Source organism: Mizuhopecten yessoensis, unplaced genomic scaffold, assembly GCF_002113885.1.
Source record: "Mizuhopecten yessoensis strain PY_sf001 unplaced genomic scaffold, ASM211388v2 scaffold716341, whole genome shotgun sequence".
Lineage (NCBI taxonomy): Eukaryota > Metazoa > Mollusca > Bivalvia > Pectinida > Pectinidae > Mizuhopecten > Mizuhopecten yessoensis.
In genome coordinates this window covers 499465-519755 of record NW_018480068.1, presented here as the reverse complement: position 1 = coordinate 519755, position 20291 = coordinate 499465, and the positions used below count along the sequence as shown (strand labels likewise).

At 35.9% G+C, this 20291-nt stretch overlaps 1 protein-coding gene across 2 annotated transcripts; it reads left to right on the top strand.

Moving 5' to 3' along the window:
• Positions 1 to 5921: 5921 nt before the first annotated feature.
• Positions 5922 to 20285, top strand: LOC110443350 (pleckstrin-like). Of its 2 annotated transcripts, XR_002462102.1 has the most exons (11): positions 5922 to 6051; positions 7437 to 7595; positions 8001 to 8126; positions 9040 to 9092; positions 9336 to 9427; positions 12636 to 12808; positions 13316 to 13465; positions 14458 to 14547; positions 14828 to 14903; positions 15221 to 15434; positions 15514 to 20285. XR_002462102.1 is itself a non-coding variant. In XM_021487527.1 (10 exons), the coding sequence occupies exons 1-10, from the start codon at positions 6004 to 6006 to the stop codon at positions 15382 to 15384; spliced, it is 1131 nt and encodes a 376-aa protein (XP_021343202.1). In that variant the 5' UTR covers positions 5922 to 6003; the 3' UTR covers positions 15385 to 20285. The 2 variants fall into 2 exon arrangements, 1 of the variants encoding a protein (XP_021343202.1); XM_021487527.1 differs by having other exon boundaries at positions 15221 to 20285.
• Positions 20286 to 20291: the final 6 nt, after the last annotated feature.

Below are 20291 nucleotides of genomic sequence, written 5' to 3'. Positions count from 1 at the left end.
CTTGGTAGGATCCCAACAAAGTTTGCGAATGAAAATGACCTTTACCTACTTTCAAGGTCAAGGGTCAAATATGTCGAACTCTTTAAACGACTTCTGAAGAACCTAAAAGGTAAAGATTCATTTGGCTTGTGGCTTCCAGGGATAGAGCGCAACAACGTTTGAGAATTAAAATGACCTTGACCTGCTTTCAAGGTCAAATGCTTCAAACGACTTTTTATGAAGATCTAAAAGTTATAGAATCTTTATATTTGATTGTTGGCTTCCTGAGATAGAGATTGACAAAGTTTGAGAAAGATAATGACCTTGACCTACGTTAACTGTCGCAGCGGTCAAATATTTCAACGTTAACGGTCATAGCGGTCAAATATGTCCAAACTCTTTAAACGACTAAAAGATATAGAATCTTTATATTTGGCTGGTGGCTTCCTGGGATAGCCCACAAATTTTGAGAATGAAAATACCTTGACCTACCTTCAAGGTCAAATATGTCAAACTCTTTAAAAGACTACTTCTGAAGAACTAAAAGGTGTAGAACCTTCATATTTTCCTTGTGGCTTCCTGAGATAGAGCCTGACAAAGTTTGAGAATGAAAATGACTGACCTTCTACAAGGTCACAGGTGTCAAATATGTTAAAAACATTAAGTGACGTCTGAAGAAAAATCGAAAGGCGTAAAATTGTAATATTTGGCTAGTGGCTTCTTGGGTTAGAGCTCACTAAAGTTTGCAAATTAAGATGACCTCGACCTACTTTAAATGTCACAGAGGTCAACAACATTTCAAAGGATGTGTTCTGAAGAACCAAAAGGAATGGATTCATGAGATTTGGCTGGAAGCTTCTTGGGATATAGAGCTATAAAAGTTTGGAAGGAAAATTAATTGACATACTATGCAATACGTAAATATATATTACAAATTCATTGACAAGGGAAGTAACCCATACTCATGAAAACTCCGTATTGGTACCTAATCTCCCATAAAAGACCAGGAATACTCAAAAAATCAATTAAAAAAACCACCTCAAAAGTGGACCATTTTTTGTGATTTTTAAACTGACAAAATGGTTCTCTTTAACATGTGAACTGCTTTCAGTTAGCATTCATACATGTATGATAGTTGGACAAATGTTAACTCTAGTGAATTTGGCATTCAAATTGCCTGTGAATGCCAGCAGAATTTAGTAAAATCAAAATAAGAAAATCAAACAATCCAGCATTTAGTTAAAATCGATACATGTATTGTATATGCTTGTCAAAAGAAAAAGAGTGGTCAGTTGAGTAGGGTCCATCGTTAAAACATGGATTTCGGCCCTTTTGAGAATTGAAATGCACACTTTTAATATTTCCACATAGAAAGGATTAAAAATCTAACTTCCAGTCTTTTTAGCCAACCATCATCTGATGGTGTGCTATTCAAATCACCCTGCGTCCGTGGTCCATCCTTAAACAATTCTTGTTTTCGTTGTTTCTCAAGAAGTACCATAGGGATCTTTCTCAAATTTTCTATGTAGGTTCCCCTTGGCTGTGCAGGGCAACTTTTGAGTCTGTTCGGATAAACAACATGGCCGACTGGCAGCCATCTTGGATTTTGATTGTGTAGGTTTGTTACCGCTATTTCTCGTTAAGTACGGGAGGGATCTTTCTCAAATTTTAATTGTAGGTTCCCCTTGGTCCTCAGCTGTGCAGGGCAACTTTTGAGACTGATCGGATAAACAACATGGCCGGCAGGCAGCCATCTTGGATTTTGATATTGAAAGTTTGTTATCGCTATTTCTCAAGAAGTACCAGAGGGATCTTTCTCAAATTTTATATGTAGGTTCCCCTTGGTCCTTAGCTGTGCAGGGCAACTTTTGAGTCTCTTCGGATAAACAGCATGGCCGACTGGCAGCCATCTTGGATTTTGATTGTGTAGGTTTGTTACCGCTATTTCTCGGGAAGTACGGGAGGGATCTTTCTCAAAATTTTAAATGTATGTTCCCCTTGATCCCTCGTTGTGCATGTTATATTTTGAGACTGATCATAAAAACAAAATGAATTAAAAAAAGAACTAAACAGGTCTTTCTCGTACTGCAATGATCGATTGTATTTCTTTCGCATTAATACTGTACTAGTAAATATGTGAAATGACAAACTCACTTTGAAGGTTGGCTTTCATACACATCAGTATTAAGTTTAGATCAAAAGTTACCTCAAGGTGCGTTTACTGTTTACATGACTCGATCAAACAGATTAGAGGAAAGAAGAGAAGGATCGAACTGACAAAAAACTAGTGAAGATGGTACAAAGGTGGGCGCCAAGATCCCTCTGGGATCTCTTGTTTATTTACCATGTCCTAATTAAGTAACATGTTATGACGTTAAAATGCGAATGACGCCAACAATCTGATCATGGTATTCATAGGTAATATGACTCGCATCTGAATGTACGATTAAAGTAACTATGCCATACAGTGGTCATTATAAATACCAGTATTGTCGTAAAGTAGTTTTAAAAACATTGTAAGGCAGGCTGCGTAATGAAAAGTCCGGTGTATTAATGTTAAGTTGGGAACACTGTATTTCTAAAAACCTAAGCAATAATATATGATTTCCTCATCAATATATTAGTATTTAAAGTGTGAAGTACGACGTCTTAAGCTTCATGCTCAAAGGAAGAAGTTATTTCGTATCTTTTTGAGAAATAAAAACATAATTAAACAATTTAACAACGTGAGAGATACGTGAATAATGCCTTGCGGAATAAAATAGTCAGGTTCCAATCTATAGTTGTGTTCAATGTATGAACAAAAATACATAACTTTATACGTCATTATATGGTCATTAAATTATCATAATAATGTTAACGTGTTTATATCGCCTTGATTTAAATTTCTTTGTCTCGAGATCGTTTGTTACATACTGACTAACATACAGCTCCTCTATACTATCGTTCTAATATCGCTCAGAGAGCTGTAGTTACACTACATTTGTTCGTTATAGGTTTCAATGGTAAGCGATGGTTCGGGATATAGAGGTTCCCCAGCGAGTACTTGTTGGTGATTTTTGTTTACGTGACGTAGTAATTCAAAGATATGTTTACCGACTTCATCATCGAAATTACAGGGTTTACATTCATTTATGTTCGCTACATATTATATGTAGCATGGCCAACTCCCAGCAGGTTTATCCAACGAACCGATGGTTAGGAAACATGGCGGTTGTGTGAGGAAACATTGCGGTTGTGGGAAGAAATGTCTACCTAATCCTTGCAGGACGCACAAAATATATCGCCAGCAGTTTGGTCCCCACCTAAAGGTTAAAGGGTCATAAGTCATTACTGGACTGGTTCGATCTTCAGTAACCAGATAGCGCGTCTGTCTTGAGCTCGGAAGGTCCTGTGTTCGAATCGGGCCGTGTATTTTATTTGGTGTACGCTTCGCAAAGGGATACCCGAACCTGTAACATCAATGTCTAAGGGGCAAAGATTTTAAAAACCAGAGAGAGGAATGTAACGAAACTGGACGAGGTCGATCGTTGGGGACCAAATTAAGCTAGCTCAACTGGTAGAGCGTGTCAAGAGGTCGGAGGGTCCCAGGTTCGAACCCCGGTCTGGCCGTTTGTTTCTCTTTCTCCTTTTACAAAATTGCCGAACTTTAATTGATAATCCTTGTTTCAGGCATTGGGTGTATGTTTGACAAGGGGATACCGGCCCGAAACTGTGATGGAAATAGTTGTGTCTTGTGGGGCGAGGCCTGGGAAAATGGTAGGGAGGAATGCAGCGGAACTGCGACCAGGAAGTTCAATATGGAAATATTGTTTTCTGTTATATACCGTCTGAACGGCCACATATTCAAATGTATCGCGACTGATCAATGTGACTAACTAATACTCTTATTGCCGAACTTTTATATGTCACAAAAGGGGTGGGGTGGGTTGGTTGGGAGGTTGCGCTGTAAGCCCTTTCAACCCCGCTCCGTCTTTCCGTATATGAATGTAAATCCAAAATTAAGAGCGCAATAAACATAATATACAAAAAAAGGTAAAACAGTGTCTACGAAGAACGATCGTTTTTTTCCAAATAATGAAAATATTTTTATTCTGTGACCTCTGACCTCAGCATGGTAATTATGAACTAAATGGACCTCTATGACGGTTTGAACTCTGACTTTGCCCATGGATATGACGTACTGTGTAAAATATAACGTTACTATACAAGTGTCCACCAGGGCTTAATTTAACACTTATAGGCCTGGGTGCTTGATAAATGGATGAAGAATTTACGAGGATTATACAATACGTTCAACATCGTACATGTATCTTTCAAATGTGTCATTAATTAACCAAGTCTAAATTTTAAAATGACATACATGTTATTTAGACAATTCAGATTGGAAAAGAAATGTTTGTAACCGTTATAATGATTATTGTTAAATATCATATCATACCCTTTCCTTCTGAGACAAAGTCTCAAGTGACCTATTGCGATCGCCTTTTGTCCGTCGTCGTCCGTCGTCCGTCCGTAAACAATTTACATTTTCGACTTCTCCAAAACCCCTGAACCAATTTCAATGAAATTTTGCAGGAACCTTCCATGGACAAAGGTCAACAAATTAGTGGCCGGTTTAGTCCCAAGCCCCCAGGGGCCTGAGGGGCGGGGCCAAAAAGGGTCAAATTGACTAAAATTTCAAAAATCTTCTTCTCATAAATGGAAGGGTCTTAAGGTGCTTTACCAAAATTGTGAATTTCTTGACCCTGGGGTCTCACGTTTCCCCCTGGGGAGGGGGTTAACTTTACTAGAGTTTATATTGGGAAATCACATTTAGGACCAACATTTGTTTAATTTCCATTGGAAGTTATTCAATTTGGGTTAGCATTATCAGTATTGGATGGCAGTTTGATGGTATGCACATATCAGCCCTGACTGACCCCCGGGGCTGATGGGTGGGGCGGCAAAATTTATTATGGTTTGTAATGGCAAATGATACTTTGAATATTACATGTTAATAACTTGATTTGAATTATAACCTTGAGTTGACAATTTGATACTTTGAAAATTTTGAGCCAGACCTTCCCCCAAGGGCGGTAGGGTGGGGCCCAAAAGAGTCAGTGTGCTAAAATTTCTTCATTTTCCTTGGTTAGAATCAGAGATGCTAGTTTCAAATACTTTTTAGTCTTAAATCTGTATGCTAGATATTGAATATGGTGGTTTTATTGTTTTTTTTGTCACTTTGAATAATATTTCTGTTCATGTTAAAAACAAAATCAACTCTCTTTATAAATATATCAGGTGACCGTTAAAGCCCGGGCCATGGGCCTCTTGTTTGTTTTTGACCCGCTTAAAAACGATACATTGATAACATGTTTTATTGTATAATTTAGTCATATTTATACAGGAAATGGGTAAAACAAATGCTGTTATTCTCTACCGTAACTATATATCGCCTGAGAAATCTCTATTCTGTAAGCTAACTTTAGATTCCTGACGAGGTCGGGTCAATCGGTTCTAGTACCGAGCACCTACTCTTACAGAGAAAATTAATATTAATTTATTGATATTTAGATAAATTATATAGACAACATATCAAAGCACTTATGTCGACTATATAACACTAGCTAGGTATGAACCTTTATGTATATTATTTGAACGGGCCTCACATATTAATAAATATTGTACATGGTTCAGAGGCCCGAAAGATGTAGCGCAAAGAACCTCATCTAATAATATAAATAGGTCTTTGTGCAGCTTTAGCTAACCCTTCCCTCTATAACAAGTCCTAGCCACCATCTGCTACTACCAGTATTAGATACAGCGTCTTATTATCTACGTTGCTGCGGCAGCTAATTATATAGGCAGGCCATCTGGCAGCTGTTCATATCCTGACCGGGTTCCCCTTCGTGGGCCCCTTGTAATGGGGAGCAGGAAGTTTACATTGGAGCGCCATCTAGCTACTAGTTGCTGAAAAACAAAACAACGAGGAAAACAGATGATGCAGAATGAAGTTTGACTTGGAAAACAACCACCAATCAAATGGATAATGAGAACACGACTCTGAAAACTGGATATCTATTGAAATTTGTAAATATCGCTAGAATGTCATATCTTCTTGAACTTACTTGATATTGATTGTAAATATAAAGGGCACCACCCCCTTGGCCTCGTCATGCAGAAATCACAGTTTCGGTTCACGAATCTGGTGCAGTGTACTTACATGCTACAACGTATTGACGTACGATCTTAATTCGATTTTTCTTTCACATTTTTACCACATTAATATTCATGTCCAAACTGTTCATACGTTATATGTATACTTGTCAAGTCACTTCGGATATACAAGGTGATTACACCTGTAACAGCTATATTTAACGTTAGGCCAGTGAGTCATTTTTTGATAGTTTCATTGTCTTAAATCACAGACCAAACGCAAACGGGTATGAATTGCATAATGCTTCTAGCTACAGATTTTGTCATATTACTCGTTTATCCTAAACCAGTTAAATGATATACACTTTTTACGAGAAAAAAATAATCTCATAGCTAGTTATATAAATCAATTGTTATTTTACATAAACAGGCTAGGTTCATATGTTGGCCACAACGTTAACCAAGCATATGGTAATAATCCTGCATTTTGGTAACAGATACCGACATATGGGAACTAACTTTGCAATAGGATAACAGTTTCCATATACAGTAACATTTCTATTACTGAAATGGGGAATAAAGTGAAATGATAATACATTAAGTTCTTTTAAGCATTATGAAGATTATTCTTTCAACATGATCAAATATAATACAATGAGGTACAATTATGCACAAAAATATGTTAATTCAGTGTGTACATTTTTGTGAAAATGACAAACTATATCACCTCCATTGTTTATTGCGTGTTGTATACATAGAGTAGCTATGAATAGCACACTGAAGAAATCATGCTCTCCTGTCACACTTGCGCTAAACCCTCCCAAAGACAACACTCTGAAGTCAATTGAGAACGAGGTCAGTGATACGGTTTGTCATTTTCACAAAAAGTTAGACATCAAAATTGAGATTTTTTTTGTGTACATATCAATGTACTTCATTGGGTTATTTATTGGATTTTGTTTGAAAAAGAATCCGCTCAATTTTAGTCCTAATGTTAAAAAGAAAGTTGTGTGTTTTCGTTCAGTTACCTGGTAAATCATTTTACAATATGAGGTGATACTCCATCGCATTCAGATGTCGTTGTCGTTGGCATAAACCCCTGAGTGCAATCTGGAACCCTTGTAATTGACACTTTCTTTAGCAGTTTAAATGCTCAAAATAATTCCCATTTAACAGTTATAGCAGAAAATGTATGCAAAGTTAGCAGAAAAAAACATTCTAAAAGCTTAAATTTGGTATTTTTAGAATTTGCTGGTCATCATTCTTGAAATTGTTAAATAAGTTAAAATATTTTTACGTATTCATTTCTTTTACAACAGGAGCCAAACAAAAGATGGAAAATCCGATGGTTGGTACTTCATGAAGATCAACTCACTTGTCATCATCGACGTGACAAGGCAGTTATAGTCACCTTAATTTCATTACAAGGAGCATCAGTTATCTGCCCCTGTCTAGATGACCCTGTAGCTGATGCTCAGGTAAATTTTATATACAAAATGTATATTGTATGATCGCTGCATTTCATGAAGTGCAAATCCATTTACATTGTACTATGTCCAAAAATCCTGTTACCTGTGGAAGTACATGATTGTTTGGTTGGCAGAGAGTTCCTGATTTTGAAGAGTCTACTTTTTACATATTGTCTTTGTAAAATCAAATTTACCTGGTTTCGACAAAAAACTGGATTGAACAAGAGTCTGGTTTAGACAGAGTGCATCAAACTTTTATAAAGGGAGCTTTTCTCAATAAATTTTAATAAAAAAAATTGCAGTTTACTTCTGAAAAAATCCTTCCCGATTTGTATATTTTCTTTCCATAATAAGAAAAATGGGCCCCGTCCCAATTATTAATAACCATTGTCAAACACATGTTTTATAATTTAGGGAGTGTTCAAGATTGTTCTGCCGGAGGGAGAAGAGATATACCTGCAGGCTGCTGGAAGGAAGGACCGTGAAGGATGGGCTCATGCCATTGGGGCTGTAATACGCTCCATCTCTGGCTCAAAACAGGTCAGGCAATGGTGTAACACAATACAGTGTACTGGGGTGGAGGAAACTGATATTTTGTTGAAGACAAAGGCCAAAATGCAACTTAAGGTTCAACACTTCATCAGTTGCCTTTCAACATCAGATTCATCTTTGCTTAAATTTTTAGATAAAGTATATTTCTCCTGACACACAACTCCAGTAACTCAGATAGCATATTTAATGGTCTTGAGTGGGTGCTACATTGTCTATGCTTTAACATTGAAGTGAGGCTGCAATATTGATAAAAATGTTGATGCAATCATGGTCTCGCTTCAAAAATCCAACTCCTATAACACACATGCAGGCACATACACATGTGGAGATATTACTTAGGTAATTTATACCTGTTAGTTTGTTTCTTGTTAAGCAGCTTGTGTAATGTTCTCTCATTGTATTCATTGTTTGCATTGTATGATACATATGTATATGTATTGTAATGAGCTACTTAGATTAGCTTATTCTGGCTAGATAGAGTGCTATAATTAGATTGTGTAATAATAATAGTACAGCTACCTAGATTGTCTTATTCTGGTTAGATAGAGTGCTATAATTAGATTGTGTAATAATAATAGTACAGCTACTTAGATTGTCTTATTCTGGCTAGATAGAGTGCTATAATTAGATTGTGTAATAATAATAGTACAGCTACTTAGATTGGCTTATTCTTATATTTTAGGCTGATGTACGTTTTCTTTGATTGTCATCAAAGGCAGCAGACTAGCGTTCTTGTATTATCTTTGTAGTATTGTGTTATGAGCGATTATTCTTGCCATGGCATTCCAAGGGTGTAGAGGAGATAGTCTATTCCGGTGCAGAACCCTTTCATATTAAATATAAATCACTGACTTAATGTTATCTCGTACTGATGACACAGTTGGTTGATACTATTTTGCAGGTTTCCAATGGCAGTGTACCATTTCCAGCCTTCAGAGCTAAAGTCAATGTAAGGTAAGTTTGAAGAAAAAAGTTAAAAAATCACAGCTAATGTCAAAAGTTATATGTTCTAAGTGTTCTGATAAAGTTATGGTTTAATTAGTGATTTAGTGAAGGACCCATATTTTGATGACATTATTCTTGTTGGTGTGAGATTATGTTGGACAAATCAAAGTTTCCTCGCATGAAAATCATTGAACAAAACATGAACCAACCTTCATCAATCTGATGTTACTATAAAACTTGTGTTGTTGACAGTGAGATTCTGGGAGCTATACAGGACCCTGATGCTGGAGTGATGCTGGCTAACCATGTCAGGAACGGAGCTGTACATAAAAACTGCTTCAAGGGTAAGTTTTAGACAGATTTTAGCCTAGATATGTTAGTGTTGGAAAAAAGAGGATCAAATTAATTTATTGCAAAATTTTGACAAAATGATTTTGAAATGTACTAAGACAATGACTGTTTTTAGAATAATACTGTCACTTATTTGTCACAGAGATAAGTTTGGTTTATAACTATTGTAGAGATATCAGACTTAAGTATGTAGCCATGATGGTTCTAAAGAAGCAAAGTCAGGTTTAAACTTTGGTTTTTTTAATACTCTTGATACTGTGATGGTTCTAGATGTACAATTTCAGGTTTATACTTCCTCCGTTCTTCAACTACAATTCAAAAAATGAAACTAAGCAACACAAGTGTGTAAGTGGTGGATGATGGGCCTGATACTATTTCAGGTGCCTGGCTTTTCACCCAAGGTCAAGGTTACAGAATGATCAAAGATCAGATGCCTTCATTTCCTGGTCCCGGTTTTAACTTCAATATTATTACTGTAGTTTCCTGAATGATTACACATGTACATCACTCGGAACAGTGTGTCACAAACTATTTGTAGGTTCCTCTTCTCAAGTCAAGGTCATTGTTAAAAATAATAAGAATTTCCTTAATGAAACTTACCAAAAACCACATGTGCATTACCACTAAGATGAAGAGCTCTGCACTAGAGTTAAAGGTCAAATGTGTGCATTTCCTGGTACTACAGATACCTCACCGTTACAACAGACAGGGACAAGAAAGGGTATAGCTGTATAGGCCATAGACACATTTATATATAGGAAATGTCCCATTGAAAGGCCTTGTAACTTGTCTAAACCAGATATAACTGGGACCGGTTTATACAGGGTCCAGTATAATAGATTAATGAAAGATTATTAAAAAACAACAACAATTGAGCAGTGATAACAAACTTATAAAAATAAAAATGCTGTATTAAACAGGGAGAATTAATGATTTCTATAGAAAGGTTATTACATTAATGACAGTTTCCAGATTAGAAAGGTTTTGGATGAGACATATGGCATAATTTAGGAGAGGAAACACTAGGACAAAATATCAAAGTCAGTAAAAAAAAGATCCACATCAAACATAGACTGGTTTAGACAGATTATAGTAGAGTTTAAAACTGAAAAGTATGGTTGCCAACATAGTCTTTAAAAGCTTCTGATCTGTGACTGTACCTTGCTTTAAGTTTCTGATCTGTGACTGTACCTTGCTTTAAGCTTCTGATTTGTGACTGTACCTTGCTTTAAGCTTCTGATTTGTGACTGTACCTTGCTTTAAGCTTCTGATTTGTGACTGTACCTTGCTTTAAGCTTCTGATCTGTGACTGTACCTTGCTTTAAGCTTCTGATCTGTGACTGTACCTTGCTTTAAGCTTCTGATCTGTGACTGTACCTTGCTTTAAGCTCCTGATTTGTGACTGTACCTTGCTTTAAGCTTCTGATTTGTGACTGTACCTTGCTTTAAGCTTCTGATTTGTGACTGTACCTTGCTTTAAGCTTCTGATTTGTGACTGTACCTTGCTTTAAGCTTCTGATTTGTGACTGTACCTTGCTTTAAGCTTCTGATTTGTGACTGTACCTTGCTTTAAGCTTCTGATTTGTGACTGTACCTTGCTTTAAGCTTCTGATTTGTGACTGTACCTTGCTTTAAGCTTCTGATTTGTGACTGTACCTTGCTTTAAGCTTCTGATTTGTGACTGTACCTTGCTTTAAGCTTCTGATTTGTGACTGTACCTTGCTTTAAGCTTCTGATTTGTGACTGTACCTTGCTTTAAGCTTCTGATTTGTGACTGTACCTTGCTTTAAGCTTCTGATTTGTGACTGTACCTTGCTTTAAGCTTCTGATCTGTGACTGTACCTTGCTTTAAGCTTCTGATGTGTGACTGTACCTTGCTTTAAGCTTCTGATCTGTGACTGTACCTTGCTTTAAGCTTCTGATTTGTGACTGTACCTTGCTTTAAGCTTCTGATTTGTGACTGTACCTTGCTTTAAGCTCCTGATCTGTGACTGCACCTTGCTTTAAGCTCCTGATTTGTGACTGTACCTTGCTTTAAGCTCCTGATTTGTGACTACCTTGCTTTAAGCTTCTGATTTGTGACTGTACCTTGCTTTAAGCCTCTGATTTTTGACTGTACCTTGCTTTAAGTTTCTGATGTGTTACTGTACCTTGCTTTAAGCTTCTGATTTGTGACTGTACCTTGCTTTAAGCTCCTGATTTGTGACTGTACCTTGCTTTAAGTTTCTGATCTGTGACTGTACCTTGCTTTAAGCTCCTGATTTGTGAGTGCACCTTGCTTTAAGCTTCTGATGTGTGACTGTACCTTGCTTTAAGCTTCTGATTTGTGAGTGCACCTTGCTTTAAGCTTCTGATTTGTGACTGTACCTTGCTTTAAGCTCCTGATTTTTGACTGTTCCTTGCTTTAAGTTTCTGATTTGTGACTGTTCCTTGCTTTAAGGTTCTTATTTGTTTCTGTACTTTGCTTTAACTTTCTGATTTGTGACTGTTCCTTGCTTTAAGCTCCTGATTTGTGACTGCACCTTGCTTTAAGCTCCTGATCTGTGACTGTTCCTTGCTTTAAGCTCCTGATTTGTGACTACCTTGCTTTAAGTTTCTGATTTGTGACTGTACCTTGCTTTAAGTTTCTGATTTGTGACTGTTCCTTGCTTTAAGCTCCTGATTTGTGACTGTACCTTGCTTTAAGCTTCTGATTTTTGACTCTACCTTGCTTTAAGCTTCTGATCTGTGACTGTACCTTTCTTTAAGCTCCTGATCTGTGATTGTACCTTGCTTTAAGCTTCTGATTTGTGACTGTACCTTGCTTTAAGCTTCTGATTTGTGACTGTACCTTGCTTTAAGCTTCTGATTTGTGACTGTACCTTGCTTTAAGCTTCTGATCTGTGACTACCATGCTTTAAGCTCCTGATCTGTGACTGTACCTTGCTTTAAGCTTCTGATCTGTGACTGTACCTTGCTTTAAGCTCCTGATTTGTGACTGTACCTTGCTTTAATCTTCTGATCTGTGACTGTACCTTGCTTTAAGTTTCTGATTTGTGACTGTACCTTGCTTTAAGCTTCTGATTTGTGACTGTACCTTGCTTTAAGCTCCTGATTTGTGACTGTACCTTGCTATAAGTTTCTGATTTGTGACTGTACCTTGCTTTAAGCTTCTGTTTTGTGACTATTTTCTTCATTGTTTTTTCTCATTACTTCCTGTAGGTAGTGATGTGGTTGATTGGCTGATCCGTTGGTCAATAGTTAGAAAACGAGATGCTGGATCAGCCATGGTCCAAACTGTGCTCAAGTTAGGACACGTCCAGGAGGTTGATATCAATGATGGTGCTGCAGGGGCCTCGGCAAAATTCAGGGACGATGATAAACTGTACAGATTTGTAAGTATATTTTTGCATTTTTGTGGAGAAAATGGAAAAGAAGTGTTCAAAGGCAACACTTTGTGGCTACATTCTTAAAAGTAAAGCCTTTCAGACTAATTGCTTATGAAGCCTGAGCTGATCCCATTTTCTACAGCATTCAGCAACCAAGACTCAGATGAGGATTCTTGTCTTTTCACAATTGCTTCCTAGCATGCTGGTACATGTTTCTACAGCTGGGTAGACTGGAAAGTGTTTTTGTAGGAAAATGCTGTAACTGTATTTGTAGTAGAACTCTCATATTTGCATCTGGAACAAATTTTAAGTTACACATGTCATGATCTAGTGCAAAAGCTTTCGTTAAAATGTAGGAAAATTGTAATTTTGAATTTAGCAGTTCCATTTAATTCAGTGCTTTTGTATTAGTGCTAAAAGCACTGGGGTATGTATGTCAACACACTATATATATACTACCAACTACCTTGGTACGGATTTCATTGTTGGATTCATTAGAGATTTATTTGACAGACGTCACTGAATTTGGACGGCAAGAGGAACAGTTACTATGACAGTACAGACAGCGACTCGGAATCTTCTGATGAGGAGGAGGAGAATGTTGACATCGACGTCAAGCTCAGGAAGGGCAAAATTCTCAGGGAAAGGTTCTTATTGAAGAGGGTAAGAAAAGATAATCAATTTATATTCTTTACAATTCAAACAATGAATTCTTTATCTTGTATTAAATGAACACCTGTTTCACATGCTAAAATTATTGTGGGAAATGACTGAATGTAAGAAAGAAATGGCATACTTCAGTGTACAGTAGTATTTGTGTTTTGGTTTGGTACCTAGCACAGCAGCTGTTGAAGATGTTACATAAACCATGATGAGAAAATCTGTACAGGGGGCCTATCCCTTATGCCAGTGAGAATTTGTGAGAACACCAATTGTTATTTAAGTAAATTTTCTAATTTTACTTTTCTGCAGTGTGGAAATAGTTTGGTTTCTGAACAAAGGACCACATTGTGGAAACTTATTATTTTTGCTTTATGCTATAAAACTGAGCAAAAAAAAAGAAAAGAAAAAAAAGTAGAACCATGGACCTTGCAGCACAATACGTACCCAAAAATGTACTGTTTCTACCAAACTAAGTAGAAATAACAGAGCTTTCAAAACATTAAAAAAAAGTCCATGTGAAGTATATACTGAAACCTTGTAAATTAAGCCATCATTAACTGACTCTATCCAAACAGTAATTTACACGGATTACTATGTTTTCACACCAGTTTATTCAGTAGTCCAGCTGTCTCACAATCAATTTGCTGGGAATGAATGTGGTTGGACCTATGAAGATCCACTGTAGAATGAGTACAGGGTTATGGGATATCATCATTTAGTCACACACCTCAGCTGTTAGTCTATTGCCTTTCTTGTGAATGAGAAATGTTTCCTAAAGAGACACATTACCAGGGCCTGGATAGTTGCATTTGTTGCTGTATTGATTTAGTACATGTAATCCATGTTTGTTTCCTAGAGGAGACATAGCCAAATCTAGAGAAGCAGGTCTTGTTGAGGTATTAAACCTACTTTTGTTTCTATAAAAACATGTCTGAGATTTAGATAGTTGTACTGGTTAAGTTGAGCTATTAATACTTGTTTGATTCTAACAGAGACACATAGCCAAGGACTGGAGAGTGGTACGGGTCGTGTTGAGGGAAAAACCCAGTACCATTGAGTACAGTCGAGCTGTCGCACAGGCTGTGAGTTATCTCCCTTGATACAGATTGAGGACAATGTCAAATTTTACTTCAGATCTCTAAACTGAAAATTTACTGAAACATCTTATAGAGATTTATATCTTTTATAATGAAGAATAAAACATTTTTTTTTTTTTAAAGAGATTTGATATCAAGCAATTTTAATATATTTTTGAGTTATTTTTATCACATTTTCAAATTTAAAGATTGAATAACTAATAATTCCAAATTTATATTATGGTAATTCGTAACTAAATGGTGGCTATTTTGTTATTTTATACAGAGTGGTGTGGTTTTAATGTCCAAGTTCATTAATCTTGCAACGTATGATGTCCAAATGTCCAGAAAAGACAGCTTTTGTAAGTACAGTAATTAAATATCCCACTATAATCCCACTTTCATTTCCCAACATCTTTGCATAGTGTGCTGTTCAAACTGTCCATCATCCATCCTTAATCTTGTTATTTCTCAAAAAGTATATCTATAAAAATGTACATGTCTTAAAAATTTTGAAGTGTCTATGTCAATAATGGTGTCATAATATGGGTAAAATAATAAAGCGTGTTGTATTATTTTGATAAAGAATGGTTCATGATGAGGCGTTTATATTGAAATAAAAAATAACCATTGGAGTGTGACAGGTGTTGATCATTCTGTCATGAAATGTGGGTTACAGCTTCTGGTGGTGCAGGTAAAGGGAAGGTGAAGAAGAAAATCTGCCTGAAGGCCAAAAGTGGTAAAGGTCGTTGTCACATCTTCAAGGTCAAGGACGAGGAGGAATGGTACGAGTGGAACTCCGTCCTCCAGCAGCTCACTGGTCAGAAACAAGTTACCCTCTAGCTCATTGAGGAACGACAAAAGCAGAATTTTTATAACACAATCTCTCATTGGTCTGTGTTTGTTGTTCATTCTTCAGTTTGATAAAAATAAGTACCAACATGTACAGTGTAGCTGATAAGTCAGTAATTTGTAACACTGTAGCTGATTGGTCAGTTAGTTGGTACACAGTAGCGGATTGGTCAGTTAGTTGGTACACAGTGGCTGATTAATTACTCTATACCAGGAAATTTTTGCTGAGTCAAATATTTTTCCTTTACAGATGAAATCCATATTGGCCTGGTGTTAATTTCACCCTTTAAATTACATGTACTTGGTATGCTATATGTTTAATAATCACAGAGACTTTGTGATATAAATTCAACCTAATTACAGCGGTTAAATATGGCTGAAGTTACACTGCAGTGGAGATTTCCTCGTATACAGTAGTTACTTGGTACACTGTAGCCGATTGGTCAGTTAATAGTACGTTGTAGCTGATTGGTCCGTTATTTGGGTACACACTCTGATGAATTGGTCTGTAGATTAAGTGAAAAGAGGTTGATTTGGTGCAATTTTACAATATGTGATTAATAAAAAATGTGTGACTTTGTACAAGTGTAGCTGATACTGATTGGTTAATTGGTGAATTCTAAGGTTCATTGATGTGTCATCAGCTGTACTTGTTACACAGTTGCTGATTGGTTAATATGATATGTTATAATCTAACTGATTGGTTATCTTATGTTTACATGTATAAATGTCAAAAGTGGTGCAAATTATAACTGGTTTCTTTCTGCAACGGATTGATCAGAAATTTCTTTTATGCAGTTCTTTTTTTCGTGACACTGGTGATAATTGCAATACCAATAGTTTTAAAGTTGTATACAACGTAGGGTTAATAAATATGTCTTAACAGGCCAGTAGGTGAAAAAACATGATGGGAACAGATATGGTGGTTCATTTAGTGATATGACTCTATCTTGTTGTCCCGTCGTAGACTAGTCCACATGTGTGTGACATGTTACACATGTGTAGCCTAATATACATATATGTGTTAGCAGGTTACACATGTAATATTGTCCGATCAGCAAATTTCTAAAACAAAGTTATTTTAATAAAACCATGATGTACATGGTATTATCAATACTAATAAGTAGTTGTTTTTATCAATGCTAAATCTAACATATACGATGTATCTCACTGCACCAGTACTGGTATAAAGTTGTCGTTTAGTTGTCGGTGATAACACATAAACAGTACAGGCTTCATGTTTTCTTTATCTAGACATTATCACCTAAATATTTCACAGCATCATGAGAAATCAAAATCCTGTTTAAAAGAAGATGGCTTATATTTTTACCAGATTAACAAAGGATATTTCCAAATGAACATTTTCTGAAAATGGGGTACGATTAAAACCAAACCATTTTACCTTGCATATATTTAAACTTACTTGATAAGTTATAAAATTCTTATTTCTACTGCATCGATACATTCTGTTTTCTTCTTTGTGTAAATACACAATGCTCTCTCTATATACATCAGGGTCCAACTCGGGTTAACACCAGTAAGACATACATGTATGATATTCACAAATCACGGATCCTGTTAAGTTCAGACATACATGTATGATATTCACAAATCACGGATCCTGTTAAGTTCAGACATACATGTATGATATTCACAAATCACGGATCCTGTTAAGTTCAGACATACATGTATGATATTCACAAATCACGGATCCTGTTAAGTTCAGACATACATGTATGATATTCACAAATCACGGATCCTGTTAAGTTCAGACATACATGTATGATATTCACAAATCACGGATCCTGTTAAGTTCAGACATACATGTATGATATTCACAAATCACGGATCCTGTTAAGTTCAGACATACATGTATGATATTCACAAATCACGGATCCTGTTAAGTTCAGACATACATGTATGATATTCACAAATCACGGATCCTGTTAAGTTCAGACATACATGTATGATATTCACAAATCACGGATCCTGTTAAGTTCAGACATACATGTATGATATTCACAAATCACGGATCCTGTTAAGTTCAGACATACATGTATGATATTCACAAATCACGGATCCTGTTAAGTTCAGACATACATGTATGATATTCACAAATCACGGATCCTGTTAAGTTCAGACATACATGTATGATATTCACAAATCACGGATCCTGTTAAGTTCAGACATACATGTATAATATTCACAAATCACGGATCCTGTTAAGTTCAGACATACATGTATGATATTCACAAATCACGGATCCTGTTAAGTTCAGACTACACAGTTGTTGGACTGTCAATTCTATATATCTGTTACATGTACACGTCAGCAATCCATGTTCAGAAGTTTAGAGTGCAATTGGAATGGAAAGGATAAATTGATGACAATATCAGTGTGGAGATATTTACAAAAGCTTTGTATTTTAAACAAAAACTACTACTTCCTATTTTAAACTGATATTTTTGCAGTCTATGGTACATGGATATAAATATACCCTTGTAATAAAATTCGTTTTCATGATTCATACAAATTACTATTACTTGTTGATAATAAACAAATATATCATCTGAGATCCTTTATTAGGGTATTATCTGTGTGAAGTAGCCATTGTTCTCCTTCATTTGTCATTCTGTCTGTTTTTGATCATCAGATCATAGTCATAACATCACCAAAGAACTTGCCATATAAATAAATAAATTTTTAAATCTAAACCATATAAAATTTTGTGATAATATGTTATCCAACCACATGCCGAAGGTTGATATTATGTACAGATTCATCAAAGATCTTCCTTATATCTAAATACTTTGTGCATAATGAAACATTTTATATGTAATAATTTAAATGTGCCATATTTATAAACCGTTAAAGAAAGTAAAAGTTGTATTTTGTTTGCAACCTATTTATGTACAGTAAAACCTGATACTGCTCGGACTTGTCAGCAACATTTTAATATGTAACGGCGTTCAGCAAAGTATCGAGGATTACCTCTAAAGGAATTGTTAGGACAAAGAGGACCTTGAAATACATTGACAATTAGTGAGATACAGAATAGTGAGGTTTAACCCTTTCACCCCTATGTAAATTGAGTAGACCCTACCATGCATTGATATGGATGAGTCCATTATGGTCCATAGTGGTGAAAGGGTTAACTGTAGATGGTACTGGTGATTAACCATAGGTTTGGTAGAGTTATCTCCCTTCCACCAGGAAACGTCTTTAATGATGTCTGTTTTAAAAGAATTTACTATTTCTTTTTAATAATAATATGCAAAAAATATTTATAGACAAAAGTTTTATGGACAATTTCCTTAAGAAAAATACTACAGTATATATATCGGCTATTAAATAGGTTCCTTATTTGATTGTTTTAAATTAAATTAATGAAAAAAAACATGATGTTTAAATTAGTTTTAATGTAAATGTATCCAGGTTTTCTAAAACATTATGAAGGAGGATATTGATCTATTGATGTTATCATAGGAGTTAAAATACCATGTATTTGACATTGTCTATCATTGCCAGTCATAAGGCAGCATATATCAATATAATCTCCTATGCACCAGCTGTTGTCTCCCCTTACCAGGTTTTCAGTCTTTTTTATTCATTCCATGTTGTGATGAACAGTTATTCAGAATGTGTCACAGTGTCGTAAATCACAACTTCCAACAGTGGTTACATGCCATGCATAGATATCTTTTGTGCTCTGAAATGTTACATTGTACTTGGTATTTTTTTTGTCTTTTTTAACATTTTTGCTTAAAATATTTATTATTTTTGTGAATTAGATTTCATAATTATTCAAATATTTGATTCCCCCTCCCCCAATCTATCCATTTAATCTAGTCTTGATGGTGTATTTTGATACAGATGCTATATACTTGTAAAACTGTGATGAATAGGTAACAATGGGTAACAATGTTGTCAAGTGTTCACTGTATAGATACCATGACAGCAGTGAACCCTGTGGACCTTTTTATTTTCATAGTATAACTTCCAAATATACACCAATAAATAATGTTTTATATAAACCATAAAACCGCTGACACTGTCTTATTTTGAATTTCTCCTTTAAATATTGAAGTGAAAGTCAACAACAGGCCCTGCAGACCTTTTCCTTAGTGTATGAACACACTAAATTAACACCAGTGACAGTTACGCTAATGTTTGTCACTTTAATGAAACTCTTGTAGGAGATGTATACAAGTAAAGGAGCGTTGTCGACTGGGATTGCCTTTCCTCCGTTTGTTGCGAGTTGTCTGTCATATACGTGTTGTCCATAAGCAGTTATATTTTCAACTTCTCTCCAGAAACTGTCAGAATTTGATGAAACTATATGGTAATCTATATACTCTAGAAGGGGTTGACTTCTGTAGAAGGCTGAGGGGCAGGGCCATTGCTTAAATAATCAGGGGTCACAGAGTGAGTGCAAAATGTTCAAATGGCATCTTTTCTGAAACTTCTTCGTTAATTTTCATCATATTCAATAATCCTTAGATGATGAGGATAAAATTGATAATCAAAAACGCTTTTACCCTGCACTACCTTCAAATTGCATCTCCAGTGGCTCATATTGTTGGAGTTTGACCACTGTTAAAATAATCCTTAGATGATGAGGATCAGAATATCAAGTCAGGAAGGGGCTACCTCCAGAGGGGCTCATTGGGGTCACTAATAGCGAAAACCTCAAATGACACTCTTCTCTAAGTTACTTGTAGATTTAGACTATGCCCAAAATTAGGGGACACTTCCCCCACTTAGCTTTACTCACATAAAGTAAGATTCCACTCAATATTCATACTTTCAATCAGGTGACCATTAGGGCCCATGGGCCTCATGTTTTTTCTTATGATATATTTCAGAATATGCTATAATATGTACTAAATCCCCCCCCC

What these genes read in the sequence shown, in the direction of transcription:
- LOC110443350 (XM_021487527.1), top strand. Translation starts at nt 6,004, where the DNA reads ATGGATAATGAGAACACGACTCTGAAAACTGGATATCTATTGAAATTT. An exon ending in CTGGATATCTATTGAAATTT is followed by an intron (nt 6,052 to 7,436) that starts GTAAATATCGCT and finishes CTTTTACAACAG; the next exon opens with GAGCCAAACAAAAGATGGAA. An exon ending in GTCCAGAAAAGACAGCTTTT is followed by an intron (nt 14,904 to 15,220) that starts GTAAGTACAGTA and finishes TGTGGGTTACAG; the next exon opens with CTTCTGGTGGTGCAGGTAAA.